The sequence below is a fragment of the Pleurodeles waltl genome, chromosome 10 (genome assembly GCF_031143425.1).
Source record: "Pleurodeles waltl isolate 20211129_DDA chromosome 10, aPleWal1.hap1.20221129, whole genome shotgun sequence".
Lineage (NCBI taxonomy): Eukaryota > Metazoa > Chordata > Amphibia > Caudata > Salamandridae > Pleurodeles > Pleurodeles waltl.
Genome location: NC_090449.1, coordinates 1,019,626,991 through 1,019,646,076, shown reverse-complemented (window position 1 = coordinate 1,019,646,076; position 19,086 = coordinate 1,019,626,991). Strand labels below are relative to the sequence as shown.

The window sequence follows — 19,086 nt, the reverse complement described above, 5'->3', positions numbered from 1 at the left end:
TGGATGCATAAATATACATATTCTGCATTTATGTATAGCAAAAATTCAAATGAGTATAATTGCACTCCCTGGGGGAATATTTTTCCCTGTGGATAAATTCCTCCTACACTCTTACTTATTTTTGGGGTGTTCTTTTTCAATTCCTGGCTCCAAAACAAATTTACCCATGCTAGGGTATATGTAGGCCTAGATAGGTTTGTTGCTGGATTCAGATATGTAATTTGTGGTTGTTCTTAAACATTTAATGTTATTCCAGTCCTAGCAGACCAATTCCCTTCCCCTTGGAGGTCAAAAAGCATAAATGTATAGGTAGGAAAATCATTTTAAGAGTGCAAATTCTTTTTTTTAATTACAGCATGGATTTGCACTTAAAAAAAGGGCCATTTGGAAGAGTAAGTGTAATTTGAACTTACACCCACTAGAAACATACACGAAACAAAACAAAATTGGACAATTGTTAGAAATTGGTTTTCTCCTGTGTTACAGAAGACCAGTGTTAACACCTTTTCTCAATTTAGAAAGAGAAGGCAAGAAGGGGGAGAAGCAGTAAGGATTAAATGGAAAAACAAGAGTTAACTCAGTGATTGGATACCATGCATTGGAACCACAATATTTAGGCAGGAACTTATCATATATCATTAAAAAAACTAAACAGTCTTTCTCAGTGTGTACCTCATACCATGCAAACAATGTGCAAAAAAAGTCAAAAAATACTCCTACAGATATTCTCACTGCATGTAAAATAATTTGCATGTTGATAAGAGCAGGGAGAATAGCTATAACTTGTACCTTGCGCCTGTTCACTGGTTAGAGGGAGATCTGTGCATGGGCAAGAGTCAATGACAGTGCCATTCATCTACTAAGGAATGCACTGTCCCTGATAGCCACCACTCCCCACCCAGGCAGGTGAGGGTATGTTGTCAGCATTCTGTTAAGAATCCGGTGTTCATCAAATGTAGGTCTGCAAGCTGTACTCGTACTATTTTATGTCAAGTTGAGTAACAAACAATGGACCTTTCTTTATTAAGTAATAAAAAAGAATGTTGTCTTGTTGAAAATACTGGGGATAAGGCCTGCTCTCTTGACTGTGGTAACTGTAGCTTGGAAGGAATGGAGGCCTACTGAGGGAAGAAATGGAGGTCAGTTTGCTGTAGTGTCCCATTTGGAGCACAGAAATGTAACGTTTGAGGCCTGGGTGTGTTTTTCTGCCTCAGTGGGAGGAGAAATAATCTGCTTCCATTATGTTGATTACCATCAAGTGCTATGATTTCATCTCTGGTCATCTTTCTTGTATTAATTGTCTCATTGTGGCTAAGAGAGATATTCCCTGACACCAAGGACTAATGTGTAACAAATCATATACATTCTCCAAATAACTAAATAGTGCTCAAGCCACAGACATACAAATCAGTTTTAGGAATGCTTCTTGTGCAGATAAGATACTCTTTATGGGTCGAGACTTGTGACAATGAATAGTCAATTTCCCTACGTGCAAATAGTCAACTAGCATATGTGCATAAGCTTCTGCCAAATGAGTTCTGCATCTGGATATGTTGAAGCAAAAAACAATAAAGATAGATGGAGTTTCCATTCCTGAAAGTCAAAGTTTTTACAACTGTTAGAGATGTCACAATCCTAAAATATCTCCTGGATTAGATTGTGATTGACAATCGTCTGCAATCGACAATTGAAATGCACCTGCCCTGGGTTTTACCATGTCACTTTCACCTACTCAACGATGGCCGAGGTCAAGCCCTGTATGTCAGCCGGTCTCAGGTTTAAAGTGGTTAGTAGCTTATCCACATGTAGGATTGATGCTGCAGCTGCCTCCTATCCCCTTCATTGCTCTCAGACTTAACTGACATCTCTGTGGTGGCTGTGTTTGGGAAAAGAAGGGATCACCTTCATTTGCAACCATTTTCTCAGGTTCCCCACAAACTCACCCGCCTAAAATGGCTTCTGCGTATCACTGTATTTTGTCACCTGAAGCATTGCTACTGGCCATCTTTCTTTTCAATCACACTCTATGGGATTCCTTGTTGACATCACATCAGTGCCAAGAATCACGTCATGATCTTACTACAGGATGGGCACATTTACAAAACAGGTGCTCTCTTCACTCAGCAGGTCGCGGTGTTCCTGGAACATTATGCTCAATGAATGCTGAATGCCTACCATGTCCTGACCTCTCTTGCAACTAATCACTCATGATCACACAGACTAGTGTTCCACTTGGTGCTTGGAGTGGCAGACATCAAAGGCAGAGGTGCAGTCCTGGAATCTAGCATGAAATGAAGGACTTGTCAAATGGTCAAACTTGGTGTTCTTCTTTGATCAACAAAAAAAGGGCGTGGTCAAGCCTTATAACTTCTGGATTAACCACAGAATATTGTTCGGGATTCCCAATACAAGATGAAGTGGACTCTTTTCCTGTGATGTAATATTTTGTCCTAAACACAATAAGGATGCATCATAGAGCATTTGTTCTCTTTTTTTAATCATGTTCTCACCCCCCGCTACTATTTTTGGGCCAGATTTTTGCTTTCAGCATTTTGACCTTCTCATGGATTCTTTCACCTGGATTTCTAGCTTGGATTTCTTTCACTTTCTAATGTTAGGAGGAGTTTGGTGCCTTGTTGATTTCTTGAGTTTCTAGTCTTCATCTTCAATCAAAAGCTATTAGATGGTAATGGAGGGGTTTCCCCTTTATGAGGTTTCTTCCTCCTCACTGGGAACATTTTAAGGAGATACTGGACATCTGAGCACAATAGGACCAGGCTCCTGGATGGAACAATACTGTTTTGGGCAATCAAGAAGGGGAGTCAAAACACCTACTCAGCATCCAGTCCTTCAGAGGTGAGGAAGCCCAAATGACACACTTCAAATGAATAATACCAAACATATATAAAAAGAAGCCCCAAACAGAACATTCTGTCTTTGCAAAATTCACTTTGGACGCTCAATGCCACAGTAGTTATTGTTTGGGAGGAATGAGAAACAATAATTATGCTGTTTTCACCTACGTATGTTCAAGGTTTATTTCTTATCTTCCGTGGAGTGAAGATTTAGTTTGCTTCATGAATTTTGAACTTAGAGTGGCTTTTCAAACTCTGTCATCCTGAATCCAAAGCCTGGGGGGCAGCCCAAACCTCACCACCCACAGCACAGGTTTTTTATCTCCTTCTGTGATTATTCTATATCTTGGAGTACTAGACCGTAATAATCCATTCCCAGTGGACAAGTTGGTAATTTGGTTGTTTTTCTATTACAGCTACCCCCTCACACTGTATATCCACTTACGCCCCATGGGGGTTCCCTTTTAGAAGAGTATCAGAGCACAGGATTAATTTCCAAGGATATTCTTGTGCTATCTTTTTATTTGCTACTGAAAGTCTTTGTGTTTGTGTGTATCTGCACTACTTCACAACAGGCTTTCCGCGATTCACTTAGCAACATTAACACCATCTCAACATGCTGATATATGAAACGCTGATGGCTAGTGACTGATGATTGCCCAAATGGAACGGGGCATTGCAGGTTTATCTGAAATTCACCAAAAGCCAACACAACATGTTTGCATATCTTGGGAAACAAGCAAGCTGTCTCCTTGTGATTCTGACCCACATTGCAGATGTCTATGAACACAAAAAGTACAATGCATTTCCTTCTTTCACATTCACATAACTCTACAAACCATTGTTAAGAAAGGGACAAAAATGGGGTATCTAGTGTGGCTGCTCCTTATAACATGTAGGATCTGAGTTTTTCATAACATTAAACCTCCCTTTAATGACCCATTGCAAAAACAGAGTGAAGCGATAGGATAAAGTTGAAAACAACAGGTAAACCACATGCATGTTCTGCAGTATTTAAAACATTTTGTAGTCACTGAAAGGATGCGATAGGTCTGCATCTGGCCCTGGGTGATTCTGGAATAGGCAGTTAAAGCGTCTACACTTCAGGAGGGTACAAGGCAAGGGTGTATTCGGCAAGAGGTCCTTATGAGGTGTTGGGCTGGTGTGATGCTTGAGGGGACGGCTTTAGCACACAATGCTCTTTATGTATACTTGTACAGCCTGATATTTCACTATTGGTCTGTGCTGTCATAGTATGGACAAGACAGCAGAGGAGGAAAACAGAAAGGTGCATATTTATGTTTAAAAAAATGATTTCTTATCCATAAGGTGAGGACCAGCCGCAATGTCGAATGTAAGCGTTTATAGGTCTACAGTGTGTCTTCACATTTCCATACCACCCACAAGGGGACATATGGACGGCCAAAATATCAACAAGGTGAGTCTATATAGGTAAGCACAGGTTTACTAAACTTTAATTCACATATATATATATGTTGATGAAATATATATCTTCTATGTGCCTAGATGTGGAGTTAAAAGCAGTAGATGTATACTTACCTATATAATCCCGACCTTCTCAATATTTTAGTTGTCAATATGCTTGCTTTAATATTACAGTAGCACAATATTAAAAGCATGATTTGCTGATATAAAAGACTTTGATGTTCACTTCTTCTCCCCTTTTCTTACTGCATTAGCACCCACTCACAGGTGGAGAAGTGTGGCACAATAGTTAGAGCGGCAGACCCTGATGCAGTGATCTGGCCCGGGACCAGGGTTCAATTCCCACCTCACCCGGTCTTGGTCTCAATTCCGTTGGACCAGATAATTCTCGCCTCGGTGCCTAATCTAATTAATGGTTCCAACTCTGGGCAATAGCTTGCCTAATCTCCACAACAGCCCACACAGCTCTCGGATGCTTGGCTTCACCCTGGGGCTGTCCAGGAGTGGGCGCCTCACAGGGGAATGCCAGGAGGGGTTCCACAGTGGTTTGCGTACAGCGCCTTGAGACCCTAACAGGTGAGTAGTGCGCTATACAAGTGCAAAGTTTTTTACAGTTTACACTCTGCTTTTGCTACCTTAAGCATCACTTTAGCTTTTCTGACTTTGACCAACTTCCACTGCTGCACATTTGCAGTTCCAGAGGTACTCACTATGAACTCCGAACCTACTCCAGTGCCTTTTTCACTGCAAGGATCACTTAACCCTCTCTGGATCTATAACCATATGTCCCACAGCATGCTGTTTCAAGGTACTCTAAAGTGCCTTTAAAGCTAATGTGCTTGTAGGGTCACAATTTCAGAATTTATCTGTTTTTTTTAATGAACCTCTATCAACATAATCGCTTTCAAGGATCATTCAAATTTCTATAATTTCTTTTGCACCATAACCACTATCCCTGCCTTCATCACTGCACCCTATCTGACATTCATTTGCTGGGCGCTTGCCTCTTACATTTTAACTGATTTAAGAGAAGCTACTGATGGCTGCCTTCATTTATATGCACTCTTAGCTATGCCTGACTTTGGAACAATTCTCTGTTGAGGATCTTTCCACCTCATACTTTCTAAGTAGAATGGGTAACATCTTTAAGCATCACCAAATAGGGGATCACTTTACCTTTTGTGATTTCAAACACTGGTACCACATTTTCCATTTTCCAGGATAACTTACCTTACATTAGAACATTGGAAGTTGGCAGCTCCATTGAAAACAATGGAGTGCTGCGGGCCTTTACTGGCCGGTAAAAGCCCACAGCGCCAACATTCCAATGGGCTTTGTTCACAGCAGCAGCTGTGAACAAAGCCTCACGGAGCCCGAGGGGATTCTAATCCCCTCGGGCTCCGTGAGCAATTTGTTTTTTTAAGAGAACATTCTGCCCTGAGTGGCAGAATGTTCTAATAGCCTTAGAACCCGCAGTAGCGGGCTCTACCGGCTATTAAAGGCCCTTTCCCTTGTTAAATGCCCTCGCCTTCGGCTCGGGCATTTAACTCGGGAGCGGGCCTTTAATAGCCGGTAGAGCCCGCTACGGCGGGTTCTAAGGCTATATTAAAACCCACTTCTTCCCTGCAGTGATCTGATATATATTCCCCATTCTCCAATAGGACTCTTTCTACGGACTATTTCTGCTTCCAAGATCCAGCCACCTTTTCTGAAATGAAAACCAAGCCCTCCTGTCACTTCTGGAACTATGCTAGCTTTGAAGGCTTCTTAACCACTTTGCCCTTCTGTTTTCTAGTTATCAACTCATTCACCTTTAATGACCACCTGGGCTCCAGTCTCCCTTTCCTGAGAAGAATGTACCTATTTATGTTTCTAAAATTGCTGCCATGGGCCACTTTGAGAGCAGTGACACTCACCACATCAGCAAACACTATGTTTATGTTTATGATTAGTCCTCCACGTTGTTGTGTACAAGTCCTTGACATTGCTGTTTATGGCAGAGACAATAATAATGAGTCTTAAGGTTGGTGTTTCCCAATGAGAAATGCAAAAATGTTTTTTCAACATAAACTAACACAAATAGGATTCATGAAAAGTTTCAAGGTTTTCATTGTTTTGATAAAATATAAATATTAGTTACTGGTTTGCTGGAAGAACACAAAGCCAATATACCTTCCAATGAATGCTGATAGAAGCATGGCTGCAGAGGTAGCTGTATTCCTGTGCTATAGATGGATTTTCAAAAGCAAAGTACACTTACCTTCTGGAGAACAGATCTCCTGGACCAACTCATGCTTGATCAAATTGAGGGAATCAAAATTGTTCACAAAGAACATCTTATCATCTGACCCAGCAATATCTCTCAACTGCTCCTTAATGGCACTCTGAACTCCAATGGCGTAAATGGTGATGCCATCATCTCTCAGCTCCTCTGCAGGTTCTGTCACTTGGTCTTGAGATTCTCCATCTGTAATGATCACCAGGGACTGTGAGACTTTATGGGGCCGGTCATCTGCGGCTTTAATGAAAAGGCTCTTCATGTACGTCAGGGCTGCTCCAGTGCTGGTACCACCGCCCAACTGGTCGATGGACTGCACTGCCTTTTTTAAGCTTTTTTGGCTAGTGTACTCGCTGATTGTGAATTCTATATTTGGATAATCAGAGTACTGGACGACGCCAAAGCGCACTTGGCTCCCTCCGACTTGGAACATGCCGATCAACTCATTCATGAAGGTCTTCATATCCTGAAAATCATCAGGAAAAATGCTTCCAGATCCATCAATTAGAAAATAGATATCTGCTTCTTCTGTGTCCACGCAACCTAATGAGATGAGAAAAAAAATATGTGAATTTTGTTAAGAGAACTCGACCTCTTTCAAACACTGCCCGCGGTCATCGGATAAAATACTGACTTGGCAGCTTTTATTCCTACACATATTGTCAATGTACACAATTTCAACATGTGTACTTACTTTCATTTCTTGCACATAGTTAAAATGCTGAAGTTGCCAACATGGTTTGGAGCATAACTTAATAAAAGGGAAATAAAAGTTGTGCACACCATTGCTCTTAATTCCCCTCTTGTATATTGGCAATTTGTATGCCTTTAATTGGCTTATCACTTTTTGGACAGTGCACTCTAATAAGATGCTGAAAAACATAATCGCTAGTCAAGGCCCATATTATTGGGCTTACATGAATGTTTAAATGTTTAGACGTTTTCTCTCTGCACAGATTTATACCCTTTATGGTGAAGTTTTACTATTTAACAACCGTACAGCAGCACTGCGTGGGGCATCATATGCAGTGAGATTTATTCTTAAATTAAGAGCTGCCCATAGGATCCACACATTATTTGTACTCTTGAAGTTAGCAGACACGACCTTCGAAACAACATTACATATAATACTAAATTGTTCATGTGTTGTCTTCAATGACCAGTGCCACTACAGACACAGGCATGTCTAATCCGTTTAATAGTACATATCTGTTTGCTCACTTACTAACTGTGTTACAGGTGTCGATTGTTTCTGTAGTAGGTTGCCTACAAAGCTGTGCATTGCTCTATAAATAGAACTAAATCAGTGTTTGGTGGTAACCCGTGATAAAATGACTGCCATTTCCACTGCATGCCTCTTACCTTGTCGTAGGGTGCGTTGAATTGTAGGGGTCCTGAATGCTTTAGACACAATTTGATTGCACAGACCTTTCTTCAATCTCCATTGTAAGTTTGGTAGTTGCAGGAAGGATTCTGCTGTTGTGACATGCTTCCTCGGTGGGTGTGATGCAATGGTGACTAGTTCCTGCTTTGTGGCATTCTGAAATCCCACAGCAAAGACCTCCACGCCAGCTTTCCGGAGCCTTGAAGCAGGCTTGGTGAAGTTGTCCATAGATTGGCCACTGGTCATCACAACGGCGATCTGCTGTACTCCTTTGTTTTTACGGCTCCCTTTCTCCTCAATAAACACCCTTGTTCTCAGGTAATTGATGGCTGCTCCTGTTCTAGAGTTGCCTCCTCGATAGGGCAATTTTGTAATGTAATCCACCATTTCATACTTATCATTGAAGGTATCAAGACTAAACTCCAACCTTGGTTCATCACTGTAAAGCACCAGACCTATTCTGACATTATTTAAGCCTATGTCTAGCGCATTGATGACTGTAGATAAGAAGTACTTGGTGAGTTGAAAGTTCTGTGTTCCAATGGTTGTTGACTCATCGATGAGGAAGACTATGTCCGCTACAGAAGCAGTGCTGCAAACTAGAGAGAATCAAGACAGAAAAGGGGAAAGCATATTGCAGAATTAAATCAGTTATAAGAAAGGGTATCTAGGATCATCAAGGAGATCAACCACTAACGACGCACTGCCAGATAATAAATAATTCCAGGAGAAATTATAGAAGATAGAGGAATAGTTTACAATTCACAACCAACACTATAAAAAGCTCATGCATTGTTATCTCAACATAATTCTTGAACACATTCTTCCTCTGCACTTGGCATGTGACTTGATGAGCAGTGCAAGCAGAAGACCCCTATCTAAGATCCCTGTGCAATGAAAGTGGCACAGGATTTGGAAATCTCAAGCAGTTATAATAATAATAAGCCCTTAAAGGTGAGTGACAATCATTGATGAGCGGAGGTGAGAACATGTTTGTTGTACCCAAGGTTCCTAATGTCTTCTTCCGCTGACTGAAGTATGCAAGTACTATGAGTATGACCTTATAAACCATTTATCTTCATTACCTTTGTGGCAAGGTTTACTGCACATTTCTGACACTGGTGAGTTAATTTCTGTTAATGACCCAAGAGAAGGCATATTTAAGAAAATCTCTGATTTGAGTAGTTTCTGGTTATTTGGTTTTAGAATGTTCACGTTTGCTCTGGTAACTACACAGAAAATTATGCATATGGTACAACCAAAAGAGATCACCTATCATGCGCAAAATATGGGAAACCAATCCTTCCTTGCATCTCCACTCCTGAAATATATAACAAAACACAGGCACTGCACCACTCACAATCTGTGCTATTTTGGCTTTAAATAGAACCCTCATCAGTTTTGCCTCTTCCTGATGACCTCAAGCTTGACACAATCAAGCACACACCAACAGATGGAATCATACACCCACCCCCAGTGTTAAAATTAAATTTCAGTTCTGTATTTTGCATCATGTTGTACGTCACTGTGGGGTCCAGTCATTGATGTGGTCCTCGCTCAAACTGCCAAACAGAGATCTGTATACTTCTTGAATAAGCACTTCTAATTTTTGCTTGTGCTTTAGCAATAAGTTTGAGAGCAGCACAAGTGATTTTAAAACATTTAGGTCAGATCTTGCCTCGTAATAAAAATTGTCCCTCAAAATAGGTTTTCCAGTTTGTGACTTCACATGTATCTTATATGCGCTACATAACATTTTGGTTAACAAAAGTTTAATTAAATTTACCAGTTAGAAATATATGGTATATCATGATCATGGGGAGTATGTCAACACAATGCATGCGTTTACCACATATGCCTTTCCCACACACATACCTTTCCCACATATGACTTCAATACACATGCCTTTACCATGCATGGTATTATAAGATAAGTGAAATCTCTAAATGTGTGTGTAAATCTAAGTTATAGTTAGGAAAACTTTATTTATTCTTTTGATACCAACCTAACCTAAAATATACAAAGTTGAGAAACTATAAAGTTATAGTTATAACCTAAATATCTAATTACGTATAACTAGTTATAACCTACATTTATCATTTACGCACCACCTTAAATTTACTATATGTCGCGCACCTCAGTACAGATTCTTCTCACATCAATTGCCATACTAATTGAACTATAACTCGCCACTCTGCCTTGCACTGTGTTCTACGAAATTATGTTGATTCAGACGTCATAAGTGTTATTATGACTGCTATGATTTCACATGCTATAAGTTATATATTATGTAATGGTAAAACCAGTGCATGGAGAAAGGGTGAGCTATTGGTAATGTCGTGTGGCGATTGATGCAAATGGAGTATCGTAGAGTGGAGTTTCAAACAATGGAATAGCGTAGAGAAGGCTGGTGTAGAGTGGAGTAGTGTACAGTGGATTGTTGTGGAGTGGAATGGCATACAAAGGAATGACATAGAATGGAGTGCCATAGAGTGGAGTGGCGTAGAGTGGAATAGTGTACAATGGATTTGCATACAGTGCAATAGCGTAGAGTAGATGGCGCAACATGGAGTGGCACACAGTGGAATACTGTAAAGTGCATTGTTGTACAGTGGAGTGACAGAGTGGAATAGTGCATAGTGGAGTAGCATTGAGTGGAGTGGCATAGAGTGGCATGGCATAAACTGGAGTATCCTTTAAGGTACTAGAGGTCAGTCTACTGTCCTGTAGTACCCAAAATGCTCATCTACACATCATAATCTATATTCCTACTGTATACAATTCAAATCCATCCAGCCATTTTCATACTACATGTGAGTACAACGTCTGTGGGAAATACATTGGTGCCAAAATGCTTTTTGGGACCCTCTCCTTTTTGCATGGCGGGGAGGGGGGTGAATTTGTTTCCTTAGTACTGCTACATTTCTGTGTTTTTCTAATTCGAAACATTAGCATTGTCACTGAGGTATTCACTTAACTCAAACGTTACTTTAACCTTTGTTTTTTTTTCAGTGATTTTCTAAGGTTTAAAAAAAAAAATTAAACACATACTTTCATTATGCTTAACTATAATGGTACTTTACCTTTGGTTTTTTTTTCAATGAATTTCTAGGTTATATTTTTTTAAGTAAATTAATTATTGTTATCAGTGTATGTATGGTAGAATCACTTTATGATGTATGTTGTGTTCAGACATTATTTTGTCAAAATAATCTGTTTTCATGACATAACAGGAAGTGGTTCACAGTTTGCTAAATCTTTCTAAAACGTGTGTGAGTATTAAATAACTAAATATTCAATATTTCAATGGAAATCATTTATTTGCTCAGTCATTGTAACTCTGATAGAGAGATATCACCAGCGATCTTTTTTTGAGGTGCCATTACTTTTGCAAGAGCCTTGTGGGCCACCCGTGGGACACTCGTAAAAGCATAAAGTTCTACATTTCATTGATTGATATATATATATATATATATATATATATATATATAAAAATATATATATATTATATATAAAATATAAATGCATTTTCATTCATGAGTGATTAAGGCATGTGTGGTAAAGGAACAAAGACTTACCTGCGTGGTAAAGACATGCATGGTAAAGGCTGTGTAGTGAAGGCATCGTGTGGTAAAGACAGTGTCTGGTGGAAGATAGGATTGAAAGGGGGTTGCAATGTTGAATATCGAGGACAGAATGCATGTAGGATTTTCAGGATAGTCACAGATTATGGGACTCATTACGAGTTTGGCAGTCAGTTGAGCTGACCACCAAACTCATGGGGATGAGGCAGCCGTCAACCCGGCTGTCTCACCCACTGCCGTACGATGTTCCCACCGGGCTGACCAGTGGGAACATTGTATTACAATGTTTCTGACAGTCAGCCTGGCGGAAACAGTGCTACGTATTGGTCTCAGCTCCCTTAAGGGTGCCGAGACCAATACCATAGCACTACAGAAATAGCTGTAGAAGTAGAGCTGGGCAGCGGGGCCCTGCACTGCCCATACCCTGGGCATGGGCTGGGCAGCGGGGCCCTGCACTGCCCATACCCTGGGCATGGGCAGCGCAGGGACTCCCCTGTGGTCCCCAGCACTGTGTTTCCACCAGCCTTTCCATGGCAAGGTCCCGCCATGGGAATGCTGGCGGAAACAGGGGTCGTGATCAGCACGGCAGCCCTGAGTTCAGCGCTGCTATGGATGACCACGAGCCTGAGCGCTGTCAGCCCGCCAGGAACCATGTTCCCAACGGTGATGGCCGTCCCCTGGCGGTCATAAAGGGTCATAATGTGGCGGTCAGACCACCTGGAGTGCGGCAGTCCAACCGCCACCGCAAGTCTGATGGTCCTTGGACTGCCAGGCTCGTAATAAGGCCCTATGTATTTGAGCTCAGTCTTAATTCCTTGTATATAAATGTATTGGCTCTCGTACATAAAGTAATATGGTGTGCAGATTCTGAATATCTTTCAAATATCTGGCCCTGATGGAAAACTAACATTTGACAGCCAAGTGATAAGGTGATTGGCCTTGGAATAATTGCAATGCTGAAGGCCCATTGTATTTGTGAAGTGCATTATGTGTTGAACATTGCCTTGTACACAGCCAACTATGACTGGATGAGTCTTGGTGGAGATGAACATATTTCTGAAATAGCTGAGCTCTTCCGCAATGGAAGTTACTGTGACAGACGTTGAAATCAAGTTATGTTAATTTCTCATACAAACTGGATTTTTAGATGGTTAAATCAAGGAATATAAATCTTCTTTGATGACATTTTATTTTCTTTAAAATGTTTTAAAACATTGACATTTTCTTAAGTGTATCAAAATGGTTGCCACATAATTTGGAATTACAGTTTTACAGCACTTTTGTGTTGTTTTAGGGGCAGTATTAAAATGTGCTTGGAACTATTTGATTCCTGAACTACTACATTTCTGGTATTATTTGTTATTTTTGTTATGATCCTGTTGTCATCCAATGATGGGGATCTCCAGAAGACCATCCAGGACTGCAGGTTAACATTTTTGCACATGACCTACTCAACTGAAAAGAAGTGAACCTTTGACTATATCATCTCTATAAAAGAAAAGCTTGAATCCAGATGGATACATTTTGTTTAAGATAAAAGCTCCCCCTGTTTGAGCCTATCGTGGCAATTTCTTTTGCCAGTCCAACATCTCTGGCACCATGTGCTACTGTGACACTCTGAATTGCTACTGCAGTTAGCAGCAGCTCCTGGACTACGAATAGGTGCTTAGTGGCTCCTTGGAGCAAGTGTCTGCATCTTAGAAATAGATCTCCTAAAAAGAAGCCTGACCCAAGACAGGCCCTGCATGTCTAACTTTACATGAGGTATCGTATTTGTTAAATTGCATGATTTATCATATTTAAAGAAAGGAATCTCTTGGTTAGATGTGTCAATCCCAATAGTTATTGAGGAGAATTCCTTGGCATAGATTATCATATAGATAAGAATTATTATTCATTTGTTTGGAATAGTTCTTTCGGCTAGCCCATGACTCTTCTGAGGAAGCTGATTCTGACATTTTCTCATCACTTGACCAAACTTCCCGTCACAAGGTAATCAATGGGGAGTTACTTCCCTTCCCCATCTGTAGAGCCCACAGGTTCCAAACATGTTGCTAAAAACTATGGTTAGTCTCTTAACTGTTTAAACAGCCTTATAGGTACATGTCCCTTGAGTCCAGCAGAGTGGCCCTAAGTCTGAAAAAAATCCCATTGAATAAAATATTAAGTTGGTGTTGGGGTACCGGTACCCCCGATTGCCCACCTTAACTGCCTTTTCAATTTCCAGGCTTTGATCATATCTATGTTGTGGCATTTATTTCACCCAATAAAATATGACACTTTGGGGTTTGGAATTTATTTGTTTTGACAAGTATAACCTATTCCGACTTTTCCTCGGCAATGGGGAAGGACATATGGAATTTCCAAATCTGCACATCCCAGTAATTACCAGCTCTCTTCCCATCATTGTAGCCCAGCACACCCAACTATTAATGGAGGGTGGGGAGACGTTATTGCACCAGGTAAATACCAGATGTTATAAAGTCTCAAAAAGGAGTTTGCATAGGCGTCAGATTTATTTGAATCAGGCTATGTGTCTATATCTATCCTGGTTAGTAACAGCCCTGCGGGGTCATAGCAGGGTGTCAAATAGGGCTCATTTATGGTTCTGGTTTTTGCGTGGAGGGCAGAGAGCAAAAGCCTACTCCATAGGATTTTTTTAATCTGAAGCCCACTATGAGGTATAGAGTACTCAATGTCTTCTCTCACTAGTTCATTTCTTTAGGGCTTTCTGGAGCCTTAATTCCTCCCATGCATGTACGCATAGCTATATAGTATGTATATATTTACTATAGATATTTGTGTATGCCTCTGGCCCACTCAAAACTGTGTACTGTGGTGGTAAAGTGCTTCACAAAGAGCTTAAATGGTAATGGAATTTCAAGCTCTAAAATAGTAGGCTTGGAAATAAGATTTTATTTATTGGACCAGACAGACGCTATGTTATGACGACAGTCGTGGCGATTACAACAGTCATAGTGATGACAGAAATGATCACAAAATTTTAAAGGGTGTGGTAACAGTTTTGGCTCTTCTTCTATGGATACTCAGAGGGTACTTTGAGTCAGGTCTTTTGATGGCAGGAGTACGACTCACTTTTTGACATATAACTTTGCCTAAAGTTTCTTCTCAGGTTTAAACTGTATTTGCACTGTTTTATCTGTCATTGTCTAGTTGAAAACTCGTAAATCCCTTTATTTAGAGCAACATGGGATTACACTCTCTGTAAATCTGATGCTGACAAAGATGATAATCCATTTGTTTACTTTGTATCCTTTCATAATGTCTCTTCAATGTCGAAAAGGTTAATCAGGGGTGGTTTATCTTGGCCATATGATCAGGAGCACAGGTCAATTTCTGCACTTTTGCAAAGTTGCTCAACATTTCTTTTTTGAGACATTGTACTTTCACTATGTCAGCTTTTCACTTACTGAACATAGGTTTAGCAGTTGAAGTGGAGTTTTAACCTGTTAAATGGACCACACGGAGGAAAGTCCTGTGCCCTGTGAGGTCTACACCAATTAAAGCCATAGCCTGCAACTAATTGCTGTAATGTAAAGTCTGTTGTTGACAGCATTAGCTGCTGGACCTTCTCAGGTTCTCAGAGAGCATCTTGAAACCCAGGGTGATCGTTACTGGAGTGTTTACAAAGCAAACTGAGGAAATAAAGTCCTTAGACATCAGAGCCCCACATTACAGATAAGTCACACTGACCCACCCGCTGCTGCTGCACGACCTTAAGGGTGCTTGGTGGGTGCAGACTGAGACAGTGCATCCTTTATTCATAGCCAATGTTTATCCTGTAAGCGTGATTGGCTGTTTGAAATTGCCGATTCACATTTCAATGCGCAGGTGGCGACCTGGCCTCACTTTTAAAGGGTGAGCTGGAATCTGTTACCTCCCCAATGGGCGCCACTGGGAGGCACGCTAATAGTGTGCGACTTATATGCGTCATCAGGGCCGGCTTCAGCGCTGGTGGTGCCCAGTGCGACAATGTTGGTGGCGCCCCCCATGCCCACCTTTACCACAGATTCCCTTACTACCACCCTTTAATAGTGACCCTCAAATCTCCATAACCATTCTCTCTTAGATGCCTTTAATTTGTTTTATTGCGCCACTCATACCAGTGTAGGGTGTCGGAGCACTTTTCATCACACACATACCCACAATCATCATGTGTATAGGAAATGTTACACAGAACAGATGACTACAAGGTGTGGGAGTCACATTTCCTCCATACAGGTAGGCAGTACAGTTTAAGAGTGCTTTGTCTGGCTCAAGCACAAATTCAGAATCTAAAATATAACACCCTGGTTGGGAGGTTCTCTTTAATAATAAGAAATGATTTCTACTCAAATGAACCTTTTTTGCAACATTAGGTTCATGAAAGTCTATGGATAAAAACTAACACTGTAATCTTTACCTTGCAGTTTGCATGCAGCTCTTTGAAACCTTTCAAAAGCTGAGCCCAATGCAAACAAGAAGAGCGCCTCGTATTTTATTGAACGTGCTGTCCCCAGGCAGCTGCGAACTTGCGCCCCCCTGGGGGCATCACATTCAAATGAAAAACAGAGGGGCTGTTTTAAAGCTGCTCCATATTTCACTGTGCAGACGGCAACCCACCTGCACTTTTAAGGGGATTAGAGATCCTTTTGCAGGCAGGTGCAGTGAGTGACTACACCTGCCTGCAAAGGGATGTCTGGGGTCCATAGGACCCCCTTTCCTCCTTCCAGAGGGCTGCCATCAGGAGGCACACAGTCAGTGTGCCTCCGGACAGCTTCTTTGCCTCTGTCCCCCATCTATAATACGGCGTGGGCGCAGAGGCAAAGGGATTGCCTCATTTGCATGCGGCCACACCCCCATGCAAATTAGAGAACGCCCTCTGGTGATAGCACTGGTGCTATATGTGCACCAGCGCTATCTGTATTCCAGAAACAGCTGCGTTTGCAGCCCTTTCTGTAATACCAAAGTGCCCGGGGGCGCACAAAGCGGGCACGCATGCTGATGGCATGTAAAGTGCTTTTTACTAATATTTTACAAAAAAATAAAAATCAACAATTGATATGTTTTTAGTTAGCTAAGCACAAAGATTTCCATAGCAACAACAACAGAACAATGGATAATATTTAGAAAAAGTTACCAATTTACTTCATGCAAAACTTATTTTTGCCTCTTATCCACTCAGTCTTTCACTTACCTGATGGGGACTTTACTGCTGGAGCCATTGCCCCTGCGACAGCGTCAAACCTCTGCTCAATTTGGGTTTGTAGAATGTCCAGAATGTCTTGGGGTAGCGCACTGAAATTCTGCAATCCCCTTAGCTGGAAGGCATGCGGCGGGGTGGCTATGCTTGCCAACTGTTCCAGATCAGACTCATTGACACCAACAGATACAACAGTGACCCCCGAAGTTCTCAGTTCTTGGGAGGAGCTTTGGACTTCATCCTTTGATTTTCCTGCAGTGACGAGCACAGCGTACTGAGGAACACCTTGGTTAATTCGGCTTCCACCTTCTTCAGTGAAAAAGGTAGAACGCACATAACGCAGCGCCCTACCAGTTTCTGGAGGGCCTCCTTTATAGGATAATCTACTTTGAATATGGTCCAGCACCTTTTCCCTGGATGGGTAGGTATTCAGAAGAAACTCGGTTTGGGCTTGTCCACTGTACTGAGCTAGGCCAATCTGATATTTGTTGAAGCCAACATCTAATTCTCCAACAATGCTGGAGAGAAACTCCTTCATCTGTTCAAAAGTTATTTCACCCATGTTCACAGAAGAATCAATGAGGAAAACCACATCTGCAAAGTGTTTGGAAAATGCTAGAAAAAAACAAAAACAATAGCAATAAGTCACATAACGAAACTTTTATTTAAGAATTATTTATCAAGAACAATTATTAGTACTTTTGGTCCTTTTCAGGTACTATGTGATTGTCAGCTTGCAAATCGGGTGGGTTTGCCATTATTTTGTTTGCTTACTGCCCCCATCAATATTTTTCTTGCAGCACAAGCTACCCCCTTCCTCAGTTGCCTTCCATAACTGTCTCTGACTTAGTGTGGCATTCTGGGCAAAATCAGGTGAGAGATTGAGCATTTCATCCTATGCTTGGCTCTGCTATGATCTGGAAGGAGCAAAGTTGGGAAATGTGCTCCGTGCTCTCATAATTCATTTGCTGTAGTCTTCCTCCTTCCATTTCGTAATCACACATAAACACTGGCACCCACCCAACATACAACCTTGCAGTACTTGTCATCAAGTTATCCCACATCCACGTCTTTCTTCATCTTTGATGAGCTCATCCCAATTGGTTGTTTAGTTGCTTGCTGTAAACAAATCCACAAATCAGGATGCTGCCTTGCAATCATTCATAAAACCTTATAATCACTCACAGCCATAACTTCCCACCTTTTTATTCTGATCCCTCTGAGCCGGCTACCTGATCTTGCCTTTTCTACCATGTATAAAGCCCATTTTGCAACACCAAAATCTTCAGAAAAAATGTACTATTTTTTCCTGTTTCAATGTCAACACCAACACACGGCACAGGTACCTCAGGGTAATTCACCTACAAGGCATCACTAATACTATGAAATAATCATTTATGAATTTTATCACCATGTTTATATAGACACCCCGATTTTCCCAAATGATCCTCTCTGCTGCAACCTAACTTAGACTTCTATTATTGACTGGCCATCATGCTTTCACAATCAATACAATGATACAACACCTCCATGAGAACACTAATTTAAAACTAACAAAAACACATTTGACATGCAACTATAGTCTTTCATGGTATTCTGAGATCCCAAAAGCTTCCCACAGTCAGAAATAATAATCTGCCAAATATATTTCTCAACCCCATGGAAAGCCTACATGAACCACCCTAAGACCAAGCCCTCCAGGTCAAACTTTCCTCTCCTCTGTATAATCAAGGTCTGACTGGAAACAAAGGAAACTCCATCTTGAAACTTGAAAAACACTGCAAGACATATCTCCTACCCCCAAGAGTTTACAACATTAACATAGCCAAATCAAATTTTGACATCAGCACCAAATCCCAGGCCTAAAATGAGAACAAAGCACTCTGCAAATCCTTCCTCTTCTCAACTGCTGATCAAAGCTCTCAATATGAGAAATGCCTGATATAAATCATTAAGTCATGAACATCAATAATATCAGACCTAGCATAAGTCTCATAGTCTTTCCCCTTGAAGCAAGACCATCAACTGCTCCCTAGAGTTGGCCACTTTCCCAGAGGGCTTGAAGCATGCCGAGATCCGCCCGCTCTTGAAGAAACCCACAGCAGACACCACGGATCTCAAGAATCACTGCCCCATCTCGCTGCTGCCTTTCCTAGCCAAGGTCGCTTAGCTCCGCCAACACGTCGAGGACAACAACATACTGGACATCTCCTGGTCAGGACTGAGACCTAATCACAGCACCTCGACCGCCCTGCTCGCTGCCACAGACGACATCCGCCCTCTCCTCGACTGCGGCCAAGTAGGAGGCCTCATCATACTGGACCTATTGGCTGCCT

At 41.4% G+C, this 19,086-nt stretch overlaps 1 protein-coding gene across 1 annotated transcript in view; it reads right to left on the bottom strand.

Annotated features, from left to right (window-relative positions):
* LOC138262145 (collagen alpha-4(VI) chain-like) overlaps positions 1-19,086 on the bottom strand; it is a 343,879-nt gene that overhangs the window by 177,944 nt on the left and 146,849 nt on the right. The window contains exons 6-8 of the mRNA XM_069211929.1: positions 16,745-17,365; positions 7,942-8,562; positions 6,562-7,122 (exon numbers count right to left, since the gene is read on the bottom strand). Coding sequence (XP_069068030.1) covers positions 6,562-7,122; positions 7,942-8,562; positions 16,745-17,365 — 1,803 coding nt within the window. The remainder of the gene's footprint in view (positions 1-6,561; positions 7,123-7,941; positions 8,563-16,744; positions 17,366-19,086) is intronic.